Source organism: Capra hircus, chromosome 3, assembly GCF_001704415.2.
Source record: "Capra hircus breed San Clemente chromosome 3, ASM170441v1, whole genome shotgun sequence".
Lineage (NCBI taxonomy): Eukaryota > Metazoa > Chordata > Mammalia > Artiodactyla > Bovidae > Capra > Capra hircus.
The window spans coordinates 17342473-17355942 of record NC_030810.1 but is presented as its reverse complement, the minus strand read 5'-3'; the positions used below and the strand labels follow the sequence as shown (position 1 = coordinate 17355942).

The window sequence follows — 13470 nt, the reverse complement described above, 5'->3', positions numbered from 1 at the left end:
TTTTTAAAAATTTTAAATTGAAGTATAGTTTATATAGAATATTACATGTTACAGGTGAAAAAATATAGTGATTCACAATGTTTAAAGGTTATATTCCACTTATAATTTCTACAACATACTAGCTATATTCCCTGTGTTGTACAATATATCCATGTAGCTTATTTATAATTTGTACCTCTTAATCCCTTACCTCTTCTTGCCCCCTCTCCATCTTCCCACTGATTACCACTAGTTTGTTTGCAATACTTGTGAGTTTGATCCTTTTTTGTTATGGTTACTACACTATTTTATTTTTTAGATCCCACATATGAGTGATATCATACAGTATTTGTCTTTTTCTGTCTCACTTATCTCAGCATAATATCCTCCAAGTCCATCCATGTTGTTGCAAATGGCAAATTTTCATTCTTTTTTTTTTTTTGGATTGAGTAGTATTCCGCTGTATATATGTACCACACCTTCTATATCCATTCTACATCCGTTCATCTGTTGATGAACACTTAGGTTGTGTCCAAATCCAAACTGGCAATTGTAGACAATGACACTGAACTTTGAGGTGCATGTATCTTTTTTAATTAGTGTTTTCATTTTCTTTGAATATGTATATCCAGGAGTGGAATTGCTGGGTCAGGTGGTAGTTTTATTTTTAGTTTTTTGAGAAACTTCCATATTGTTTTCCACAGTGGTTGCACCAAATTACATTTCCACAAACAGTGTACAAGGGTTCCTTTTTCTGTACATCCTCAATAATATTTGTGTCTTTTTGATGATAGGCATTCTGACAGATGTTAGAGATGTTATCTCATTGCCATTTTAATTTGCACTTGATGAAAATTAAAGAGGAGAGTGAAAAAGCTGGCTTAAAACTCAACATTCAGAAAACTAAGATCATGGCATCTGGTCCCATTACTTCATGGCAAATAGGTGGGGAAACAATAGAAACAGTGACAGACTTTATTTTGGGGGGCTCCAAAATCACTGCAGATGGTGACTGCAGCCATAAAATTAAAAGACACGTACTCCTTGGAAGAAAAGCTATGACCCACCTAGGCAGCAAAGTAAAAAGCAGAGACATTACTTTGCCAACAAAGGTCCGTCTAGTCAAAGCTATGGTTTTTCCAGTAGTCATGTATGGATGGGAGAGTTGGACTATAAAGAAAGCTGAGCGCTGAAGGATTGATGCTTTTGAACTGTGGTGTTGAAGACTGTTGAGAGTCCCTTGGACTGCAAGGAGATCCAACCAGTCCATCCTAAAGAAAATCAGTCCTGAATATTCATTGGAAGGACTGATGCTGAAGCTGAACCTCAATACTTTGGCCATCTGATGCAAAGAACTGACTCATTTGAAAAGACCCTGATGCTGGGAAAGATTGAAGGCAGGAGGAGAAGAGGACAACAGAGGATGAGATGGTTGGATGACATCACCTACTCAACGGACATGAGTTTGAGCAAACTCTGGGAGTTGGTCATGGACAGGGAAGCCTGGAGTGCTACAGTCCGTGGAGTCTCAAAGAGTCGGAAATGACTGAGCAACTGAATTGAACTGAACTAATGATTAACGATGTTGAGCATCTTTTCATGCGCCTGTTGGTCATCTGTGTATCTTCTTTGGAAAAATGTCTATTCAGGTTTTCTGCCCATTTTTCAACTGGATTGTTTGGTTTTTTGATATTGAGTACATGAACTGTTTATATATTTTTATATTAACCCTTTATTGAACATGTCATTTGCAAATATTTTCTATGTCTTTTGATTTTGTTGATGGTTTCCTTTGCTATGCAAAATATTTTAATAACTTTCCACTTGTGTGTTACTTTTATTTCCTTTGCTGTAGGAGATAGATCAAAAAAGTTGTTACAATTTATGTCAAACTTGTTATGCTCATGTTTTCTTCTAGGAGTTTTAAGGATTTGGGTCTTATATTTAGGCATTTAATCCAGTTTATTTTTATATATAGCGTTAGGGAGCATTCTAATTTCATTGTTTTACATGTAGCTGTCCAGTATTCCCAGCATAAATTTTTGAAGACACTGTCCTTCCTCCATTGTATATTCTTACCTCCTTTGTCATAGATTAATTGACCATAAGTGCATGGGTTTATTTCTGGGCTCTGTATACTGTTCCATTGATCCATGTGTGTACTTGTGTGCCTATACCATACTATTTTGATTACTGCAGCTTTGTAGTGTAGTCTAAAGTCAGAGAGCATGATTCCTCCAGGTCTGTTCTCCTTTCTCAATATTGTTTTCACTATTCAGGCTCTTTTTTGTATCCATGCAAATTTTAAAATTACTTGTTCTAGTTCTGTGGAAAATGCTCTTGGTGTTGTGATAGGGGTTGCACTGGATCTAGATTGCCTTTGACAGTATGGTCATTTTCATAACAGTAATCCTTCCAGTCCATGAACATGGTTCATCTTTCCATTTGTTTGTGTCTTCAATTTCTTTCATCAGTGTTCTATAATTTTCCAAGGGCAGGTCTTTACCTCCTTAGGTGGGTTTATCATTTAACTATTTTTTAAGTGTGCAGTGCTGTGGTATTAGCTATTTACACTCTGTTGTGCAGCTGATCTCTAGTACTTTTTCATCTTGCAAAACTGAAATTCTATACCCGTCGAACAGCTTCCCTTTTCCCCACCCCAGTCTGTGGCAATCACCATTCTACTTTTTTAAGAATTTGACTACTTTAGATATCTCACAAAAACAGAATCGAGCATTATTTGTCCTTTTGAGGGGTTATGCTCATTATCAAGGCTTTTGCTGTGCAGTGATAAACTGGCTTCTCAAAAGGTTGTGATAATTTACATTTTGATTGAAAGTGTATGAGTGTCCATCAGGCTATACTTTCACTGCTGCTTAGAATCCCCCTTTTGTTTCGATTCTTGCCTAGTCCTTGAAGGAACAACAGGAGTGGACATGCCTGAGATTTCCCAGGCAAGAATACTGGAGTGGATTGCCATTTCCTTCTCCAGGGGATCTCCCTGACCCAGAGATGGAACCTGCAACTCCCGCATTGCAGGCCGATTCTTTACTGCTGAGCCACCATCGAAACCCAAAATTACTGTATATAGTTATAAAAATGTAATTTTTAAAAAAGTAACTAAAATTATCGATTGTCAGTGAACTTGAGCGTTTCTCGTTTATATTGGCTACTTAGACTGCTGTCAGGATTTCCTTTCTTCAAAGCATCCTAGTAAACGTGGTCTCACTTGATCTTCCTAACAAGTTTCCGAATCCAGAAGACAGCAATCACCATCCCTCAGCGAGTTACAATTCCAGCCCCAGGTTTCAGATCTCTCCCTTCAAAGCCTAGTAGCTGTCCCAGGAAAAATCCCCCAGGAAAAGTTTCAGCTACACGTACCCACCCGCCCCAGCCCCAGCTCCAACTCCAACTCCTGAGCTTTCTGCGCCCGCGCAAGCTGGCCTGTGGGCGGGGCCTAGGGCCGCCGGCCCGCCCTTCGGTTCGTTGCCCCGCCCCCAGGCCCCGCCCCACCCGAGGCGCGGCGGTCTAAGCTAGGCCAGGAGGTAGGGGAAGGTGAGGGTCCACGCGTGGGGCCTTGTCTGCGCCGCGGCGGGGCCGGAGTCCTGAGGCCGGGGAGGAAAGGCGCCGAGTCCCGAGCGCCGCCCGCCTCCCGCCGCCATTTTGTACCGGGAGAGGGCGGTGGCGGCGGGAGGAGAGCTCCCCTGGGGCCGGGCTTGGGCCCCGGGCGGGGCGGGGCGGTGGCTGTTACCGTCTGGGAGGACAGAGGTGGGGTCCCGAGGTTGGCGGCCGCGTGATGCTCGGGCTCCCCGCCGCGCCGCTTCGAGACTTCGGCTGGCCGGTCCCTCGGCCGCGGTGTCCTGCAGTGCCACGCTGGATGCAGCCCGCGACAGTGTAGGAAACCGTTCACTGGGCTCTTCGCGTTTGGTGCTCATACCGCAGCTGGTGGGAGGGGCCAGGGAATGGACCGTTGTTCTCTTGTGCAGATGGGGAAAACTAAGGCTCGGAGTGGGGATGAGATTCGCCTAGAGACCCTCAGTGAGGTGGTGGCAGTAGGACTCAGGTCTTATTCCGCCAATGCAGCGCCCTTTTCTCCGGGCCCCTCTGCCTCACCTGCCAAAGGAAGGAGCTGAGGTAGGGCCTAAGTTTCTGGAAGTTCGTTCGTTCGTTCGTTCGTTCTTTGTTTTTAGATCAGCCTTCCTGTGTACCATCCAGGTTAGAGCTGACTAAGAAGTATACGGAAATCAAGTCATGGATCCACCTGCACGTAAAGAAAAGCCCAAAGTTAAAGAGCCTGTCAGCAGAATCGAGAAGGCCAAGCAGAAATCAGCCCAGCAGGAGCTGAAGCAGAGACAGAGAGCAGAGGTGAGAGCGAGGAGGGCCCTTGTACCTGCAGTTTGCTGGAGGTGCTGCTGGAATAGGGGAGAGTGGAGAATGATATAGGAGAGCCCCGCCTGCCTCCAGCCAAAAACAGGGTTCTCCTAGGTGTCCAGAGGAGATCACTGAGGACCAGAAGGTGAGGTGGCAGGCCAGAGTCACATGCCAAGTGTCAGGAACCCCACCCCCCACCCCAACCAGTCCCAGGTGGTCTCCTGATGACCCCGGTGCAGAGCTTTTGTGGTAGGGTCCTGAGGGAAGGAAGAAAGGAGAAGGAGAAGGGCTCTGTGAGGGAGGGTCCTGTAAGGGAGTCCAAGAACAAGTGTCAGACACCCTAGCGCAGATGTCCTGGATTTGGCCTGGAGAGTAGCTGCTCCTAATTCAGAAGTAGAGGCCCAAGCTCTGCACCCACCACTGTGTTCCTTTGTTCAGCCTGCCCTTAAAAGTTTATTTGACTGTTTACATGAATATTTTACTTTAGTATTTAATATCAGGAAAAAGCTTTAGTATTTAATATCAGGAAAAGAGTCTTTTCCCTCTTTCTCTTTTCTTTTCTTTTTTTTTGAAATTTCAAAATACAGAAAAACAGAATATTATAACAAACACCTGGGTACTCAGCACCCCAGATTGGCAGTGTTTAACGTTTTGTCATATTTGCATGTAGTCTTTTTTAAGATAAATAAAAATTACCTGTAAATTTGAAATCCCCTCTCTCCATTTCCTGTCTTATGCCATTTTTCCCCTCTTTATGGACAACCATGATTTTTTAAATACTTTTACACTCAAGTATATTAGTAGATATCCTTGAACAATATAAAATTTTTTGTTTTAAGATCTTATATTAAACTAACTGCATATGTTCTATTTTGTATTACATTTTTTAGAATTATTCATGTTAATATAAGAATCTAGTTTATTCCTCATCACTGTTTATAGTAATCTACTTTGTGAATCCACTTAGTATATTTGCCCTGTCTTCCAGTGATGAATGTTTAAATGATTTATAGGGTTTTTTTTTGCTGTTACAAACAGTGCTGTAGTAAAAACCCTTTAGATGTCTCCTGGAATTCCTATAGGGCCAATATAACTACAAATAGAATTATGGGGTGCATTTTCAAATTTATTAGATGTTGCCGAATTGTTTTCAAAGAAATTATACAAATTTGTACCCATATTAGCAGAGTAAGAGGGTTCTCATCCCTCATTTCTTTTTCAGTGCTTAATAGTGTCAGACCTTAAATTTTTGTTGATCTGATCCAGTCACTAACAATATTGAACTGCGACTGCATGCTAGGCACTGTTGCGGGCATGGAGGAGTCCCTGCCTTTGTGGAGCTTGCATTCAGTGAGAAGGCCATCATGATGAGTAAATTTAATAGTGTGTTTGAAGTTAATCTATAAGCTGAAATCTGCCTTTGGATTAAGTCAGACTGAGAGCTGTGGACCTGGCTTCCAGCAGATTGTTCCCACTTTACTTCACCTCCACATCCCCACCTGGACCCAGGCCCCCAGATGATTTTACTGCATTGCCCTTCGGTGAAAGTTGGAGAACCGCTATAAGAAATAGCCCTAGGAAACTGTCCTTTGTGCACACTGCAGCGGTAGATGTTATTGAGGACATTGTTCATGCACTCATTGACACCCTGCTGGTGAGGTTTCATGGGTTACACTTACTTGTCTGACCTCAAATCCCAGCTCCTCCATAAGTTCCAGTTCTTCCCAGGTCAACTTGGGCAAGATACCTAACCTCTCTGAACCTTGGTTCTTCAGTTCCTCCTTGGTAAAATGAGGATGATGACATCAGTCACATGAGTTTGTTGTGAGCAGAAATACTGTATCTGAAGCACGTAGTGCAGTGCCTGCCCCAGAAAAGGCACTCGAAAATGGCAATGATGGTTTCCACGAGTCTCTGCTTTTATTGTGCTCAGTCTAAGCTGAATTGTGCTGACTTGCTAAGCTGTCATATTGGACTTGCACTGTTGTAGCAGCTGGCACTTGTCGAGCTCCTCAGATGTGCCAGGCACATGCCTGACCACATGTCATCTTCAAACTGGTGTGTATTACTGTTGCTCCCACTTTGCCCTTTGTAAATCCATCCTGGAATAAAGATGGGCGATATAACATACGTGACCTTGTGAGGTAGGAGGCATTATCATCATTTAAAGTGAAGTATGGTGACCAGAATCCCTAGGTGGTGATGGACTGAGGGGCAGGGCTGCCATCTAAACAGGTCTCTTGACATTCTTCCCTGCTTCCAGCTTTGCCCCACAGCTGCTCGTCCATCTGTGTGGCCTGGAATGCAGCCTCCTAAGATAAGAATGTAACAGGAGCCCATGTAGGGAGGCAGAAACAGTTTCCATTCAGTTTTGCATCGATGCCACATTACAGGAGGTGAGGTGAGCGGGGAGAATGGACTCAGAGGCCACATTCCAAGAGGCGAGATGAGCGGGGAGAATGGACTCAGAGGCCCATTTGGATTGAAGCAACATTTGGAACTTTTGATGACCCTTTCTTTCTTGAAAGTCTTTCATTCCTTGGCTTGGACCCTTGACCCATTTTAAGTCTTCTTTCTCTGCTTAGTGTAAATATACACTTAATGCATAATAATATATATAATACATATAAATAATATATATAAAATGTATTTGTACTCTTAAAGAAGGTGAATAAAACAAACACCCTACCACCCAACTACAGAAATAGAACATGACCGTACATGAGCAGGCCTCACTCTGGCCGTGTCTCCAGCCTTCCCACGAGCAGTACCTGTACCCTCAGTCCTTAGCTTATGCTGTTCTGTAAATGATACTGTATAGCATAACAGTGTATCATCTAGTTTGCATGTTGCTAAACTTTATGTATGCTACCATATTCCATGACTGGCCCTGTTCACTGAGCATTTTTTTTAGCCATTCAAATTTACTTATTTGTGTTTGTTAAACATACATAAAACATGACCATTTTAACCATACATTTTGAGAATCATTTCAGTTGTTTGAAAGTGTTTTCATCATTGTGTGGAGTTCTGTTTTCCTTGAAGGTTATAGAATCTTACCACAATTTTTAAAAATTGGGGGGAAAAAGATTGTAGGATTATTCAAGCTTTCTGTTTAGTCAGTTTTGATCATTTTACTCTTCCTCGGAATTTGTATCATTTAACTTTTCAAACTTATTGACACAAAGTTCATAAATTTTAATTTCTACTCTGGCTTCCCTGGGTGTGAAGAATCTTCCTGCAGTGCAGGAGACCCAGCTTTGATCCCTGAGTCGGGAGGATCCCCTGGAGAAGGGAATAGCTACTCATTCCAGTATTCTTGTCTGGAGAGTTCCATGGTCAAAGGAACCTGGCAGGCTACAGTTCATAGGGTTGCAAAGAGTTGGATACAACTGAGCAACTAACACACATGTATCAATAATTATGACTTCTTTTTAATTCTGATGATATTCGTGGAGCCTCCCTTTTATGTCAACAAGTCTCAGAGGTGTGCAGTTTTCTTTAGAATTTTCAAAGAACCACCTTACAGTTTCAGTGATCCTCTCTCTTGTACATTTGTTTGCCTTTCCATTAATTTCTACTCTTATTTTATATTTTTTGTCTCACTTGTCAGGGTTTTTTCCCTTCTTTTTGATTATTCACATTTTATCCCCTACACACAAACATGGCCCTTTTCTTCTTCTATACAAATTTGGAGGTTTTATGTTGCCTCTGGTTCTTTGGTGGACTGATGAATTACTGGGAGGTGAAGCAGTAAGGTAGATGCCCTGCCTTTCACCTTGGAATGGCTCTTGCAGTTTTCTCCTCCCTCCGCTGCCTGCCCTGGGGCGCGTTCCTACTCCCTCCTGCCTGGACTGTCGTAACAGATGTCTCCTAAGTGCCTGTGACCTCTCCTCCCTGACTGTGTCCTTCACATGGTCTTCAGTTTTCTTTCTCAAAGCACAGATACAATCAGGTTTCTTCCCTGCACACTTATCTCTCCAGAGTTGGTCAGATAAAGTCCAGATTATTTGGTATGACATTTAAGAGTCTAACATACCTTTCTTTCTTTCTCCAGCTCCCCAACCTTTCGTATTTAGCATACTTGAAGTTTCTAGAACTAATGCTGTGCTTTTACAGTATTTAATCATAAAATCCATTGTTCCATCACTTAGGTTCTTTCCCCTGTCTCTACCTGTTTAAATCCTGTGTGTGTTAGTCTTTAGTCGTGTCTTGACTCTTTGCAACCCCATGGACTGTAGCCCACCAGGTTCCTTTGTTCATGGGGATTCTCCAGGCAATAATACTGGAGTGGGTTGCCTTTTCCTTCTCCAAGGGATCTTCCTGACCCAGGGATCAAACCCAGGTCTCCTGCATGGCAGGCAGATTCTTTACCGTCTGAGCTATAGGGAAATCCCACCAACCCTTTTTATTTTGGCTTTGCGGGCTCTTCGTTGAGGTATGCAGGCTTTTCTCTAGTGCTGTGTGACTTCTCTTGTTGTGGAGCATGGGCTCTGGAGTGAACAGGCTCAGTAGTTGCGGTGTATGGGCTTAGTTGCCCCGCATGTGGGATCTTAACTTTCCAACCAGGGATTGAACCACATCCCCTGCATTGGAAGGTGGATTCTTAACCACTGGACCCCCAGGGAAATCCCCTACCAGTCCTTTCAAGACCAGGTCAAGCACCTGCCTCACTGCTTCTTTCCTGATTCCCCAGTGGAGCTACGGTTTGCCTCTCCGGTTGCTTTATCACTGCCCCTGCATTACTGATGCAGTTCTGGCATTTTCACATGACACAGCCTGTGGTGTCTGAAGACAGGTTGGGCAGCTGCCTCCATTGTTAACATATCTTTTCCTCCCATTCAGATCTATGCCCTCAACAGAGTCATGACAGAGCTGGAGCAGCAGCAGTTTGATGAATTCTGTAAACAGATGCAGCCTCCCGGAGAGTGAACCACCCCTGCGTTCACACTAGCTGGGACCCTGGAAGCTTTGTTTATGAACGTGTTACCAGTTTGAAGCTGAGATGGCCCATTTGGCGCCTTACACAGCTAGACAAGAAGAGATTTGTATTATTCCTGAAACTGGGTAAATCAGAACTTCCTGTATGTAACTTGCTTCACTAGTTCCTCCAATCTGAATTGGCCCATTACTTGCTGAAGAGACTTCTTCTATTCTTCCAAGACAATACTTTTTTTTTTTAAACTTTTTCTATTGTTTGAAAAAAATAGTGTTTCTTCTGAAACTGTAAACCTTCTCCAAAAATACAAATAAAATACTAATAAAATGTTTGTTTGCTTATACTTTAGGGGTGCCTAGTCATAAGAAAGTGGAGTCAAAATGAATGTAATAAGTAGGAAAATTTGCCATGAGCAGAGGGGAGCCTTTTTCCTTCAGGAAGGGAGCAGAGGTGAGAGGACAGAAAGAACATGACTGTTTCCAGATTCATTCTTCCTGAGGCTAAGGCTCTGCAGACCCTATAGATCCTAAGTCTTTAGCTATACAGGTGTAAATATATGACTTTTACTCCCAGATGAGCCACTACTCAGAGCCTTGAAACTAAGATTCCTGTCACTCTATGAATGTGGAGAGCTAGCAGGAGGCTTGTACCAACAAGGGGAGGAGGGGAGCGAAGTGCTTTTGGTTTTTCATTTTGTATTTTATTGGGTGTAGAAGCAGAATAAGCTTGGAAATGAGGCTGATTACTTAGAGGGCACAACAGCCAACATTGCCTCCTCTGTTACTCTCTGCGCTAGACATACCTGTATTTTCCCTAGTGGTTCTGGGAACATCTCTAGCAATTCCCACCTCCTCTGTTTCCCCGCCACTCTGAAGTCACTGAGAATTCTGTTCCCATTCCTATGCTTATTTTGGCAATAAACCGTGATGTTAAGGAACTTGCTGTCCCTATGGAGAATGTGTTCTGAGAGCCTAAGTCGTAGTTAAGGATAACCTTTACACAGATTATCCTCAGAAGTAGTAATTAGATTCTATAGTGTCCTACTGAATTTGGATTGAACGCAAATTTTTCAATATTATGTTTTGGAGGAATGGAGGCTTGGAGTAAGCTGTCATCATAAACATAAGGAAATGATGTAGTATACTAGAAAGAACAGTGTTTGGGGGTCAAGTATAGTTCTTACTACTTTGGATAAGTTATTAACCTCTCTAAGCCTCACTCATCTCTCATCTGTGTAATGGAGTAATATTTTCTTCCTCTCAAGATCATTCATCAAAAAAATAATATATATAATAACTACTCAGTAAATATTACTTCCCAGCTACCTTACTTCATGGGATATGTTTCAAATTTCATATAACCAATTAATATATGAGTGTTGGTTGGAAAGATTCTGATCCTTAGTTGGGAACTGCTTGTATTAACATGTCACAGCCCTGGATATAGTTTATCCTAGAGAAGTGTTCTAGTATTGCAAACTGTAGGTGGTTGTCAAATCAGTTTAATAAATTATGACTAGCTTATCTTTATAATTGAACAATAGGGGCCTGCCTGGTGGTTCAGTGGTTAAGAATCTACCTTGCAATGCAGGGGATGCCAGTAGATCCCACATGCTGCAACTAAACATCGGCATGCCAAAACCAAGACCCAGTGCAGCCAAATAAATGTTTTTTTAAAAAAAAAAGCTTTTAAAGAAAGAACAGATTTTAAAATATCAATGTGGTGAGGATATTGTTTCATGAAGCTTTTGTTTCAGCTTTCAGTTTTTTACCATTGAGTACAATGTTAGTTGTGTGTTTGTATATGTGGACTTGAATATGTAGAAGTACATTCCTTCTATACGCACTTTATTGAGAGTTTATCATAAATAGCTGTTGAATCTTGTCAAACACTTTTGCTGCATCTAGTGAGATGATTATATTATTTTTATCCATCATTTTTTTAATGTGGTGTAGCACATTAACTGGTTTGTGCATCCTAGAATCCCTTAATCCTTTTAATATATTGTGCATTTGGTTTGCCGATATTTTGTTGAGGATTTTTGTGTCTGTATTCAGTAGTGACACTTGTCTGTAATTTTCCTTTTTTGTGTGTTTTTGTTTGCTTTTGGTGTAGGGTGATGTGGGCCTTACAAAATAGGAAGTATTCCTTCCTCTTTAGTTATTTGGAGTAGTTTAGAAGGATATTAAGTCTTCTTTGAATGTTTGATAGAATTCACCCATAACCCCAGCAGGCCCTGGACTTTTGTTTTGGGGGAAGTTTTTGATTACTCTTTCAGTCTCTACTAGTGATCGATCTATTAGGATTTCCTATTTCTTCATGATTCACTCTTGGAAGACCTTCCTTCTAGGTTGTCCAATTTGCTGATTTATAGCTGATCTAATCTTTTGTATTTCTGTCATATCCATTGTTATTTCTCCTCTTCCATTGTTGAGTTTATTGGTACCTCCTCTTTTTTTTTTTTTCCTTAGTCTCACAGTTTGTCAGCTCTCAGCTGATCTACAACTGTCCTCATATTGCTAACCTAAACTTTTGTTTGAGGCGATGTAGTATGATTATTATTGTATAAACAGAGTACAATGTGTATTTTCCCTTTCAAAGCATTCCTCTGGAAGTCTACATATTTATTTCAGCTCTGCTGCTATGGCTCAGAATGGATGTGGAAATCCTCTTTCAGAATTGCATCTTCTTCCTTTGAACATAGCTAAAGTTCTAGAAATAGCCAGAAGTCATTTGAGGCCAAAATCAATAGCTAATTTGGTTTTGGTTTAAAAAGAGGATATCATTGGCTAATATTAAATATTATTAGGTTTTTAGATTAAATTTGGTTGGCTCGAGAAAAATAAGTATTTTTTGAGCACCTATTATGTCTAGGCACTGTGCTAAGTGCTGACCTCTAAGAGCATATGTGAAGACAGTTATCATCTTGGAGTTCCTCAAATATTTTGATAAAGGATAGCAACAGTGAAATGAGGATTCAGCATTTAAGGGCATCACACTGAAATGTCTGAGCCCATGTATATTTGTAAGATCCCTACTATATTATTCTAACCTTGTACATAACTCACTAGAATGCACAACCAAATCAATTCATCTACAAAGTATATGTTTCTGAGTGTGGGGCACTGTGGCAGGCAGCAGAAACACGAAAATGTAAACTGAAGGAACCTAAAAATCTAGGAAGCAGATCTATTCATCTATCCATGAAAACAAAAAAAGAAAGTGCTATAACAGATATGAACAGAAAGCCATGGAGAAAAGAGGGTGCTGTCTTTTCCTGTAGAGCCAAACCATAGCAAGGTGGACCTCACTGGACTTTTTTCATATAACTTTAGAGTTAATGCATACTTGCGATATATATCGTTCTGCAAACTTCAAGAAGTTAGACCTGAGGTAAAGGAGGTCTGGTGCGCTGGCCGAGGAAGGGGCAGAATGAGCCAATAATCCTCTAGTACACCAGCTGGAGGTGGAAAGTCCAGAGGCAGTGCCGTGAGCGTGACTTTTAGTGGGCCTGAGTTCTCTATGACGTGCCACTTTAGGGTTCCATACAGTTCTCTTTATTTCTATTCAATTTGGATTTTAGAATATGAAATGTCCTTTGAATATCTTCAGTTTAATATGTTTAGAGCTTAGGGGGAAAAAAAAACACAAAATGAGATCCTAGAGGCCAAATGATGCCCTCAAGATGCCAATGTGTCTAATCTCTAAACAAAGCAAAAGGCAGAAGTTTTAATTGTGAAAAAAAAAAAAAATCCTACACATAAATGGGGCAACAGGATTGCCCTGCCATCAGCTCTGCTCTACAGAGCCAGAGTCTATAAACGTAAGAATCCCGTTAGTAAGCCCCACCATACCACTGGAGTTATTATATTCAGGCAGGACAAGGTGGAGGCTACACCAATTCTGAAGGGTTTCATTCATTTCTAAGGGACAAACCTTAGTGCACCAGGTCACACAGCTGGTAACAGAACTAGAACTCAAACCCAGCCCAAGTTTAGCTTGGAAGAAAAAGCTGTTCTGTATGACACAGACAACTATTGTCACCAAGGGATTCAGAATCCTGAACAAAAAGGAAGAAGTACAGGCCACTGGCCCTACTGTGGGTTGCTCTGGTTCAAGACCACATGTACCTAGCACTGCACAACACAGACACAAAGAAAGATTTAGTGAGGGTAAGGCAA

At 41.6% G+C, this 13470-nt stretch overlaps 1 protein-coding gene across 8 annotated transcripts; it reads left to right on the top strand.

The window, feature by feature from the left end:
- Nucleotides 3453-9620, top strand: SVBP (small vasohibin binding protein). Of its 8 annotated transcripts, none has more exons than XM_018042695.1 (4): nucleotides 3475-3524; nucleotides 3966-4113; nucleotides 4195-4344; nucleotides 9196-9620. In XM_018042695.1, exons 3-4 carry the CDS (start codon nucleotides 4231-4233, stop codon nucleotides 9280-9282), a joined length of 201 nt encoding a protein of 66 aa, XP_017898184.1. In that variant the 5' UTR covers nucleotides 3475-3524; nucleotides 3966-4113; nucleotides 4195-4230; the 3' UTR covers nucleotides 9283-9620. The 8 variants fall into 8 exon arrangements, with proteins under 8 accessions (XP_017898171.1, XP_017898208.1, XP_017898199.1 ...); XM_018042701.1 differs by lacking the exon at nucleotides 3475-3524 and adding an exon at nucleotides 3542-3873; XM_018042682.1 differs by lacking the exon at nucleotides 3966-4113 and having other exon boundaries at nucleotides 3453-3524.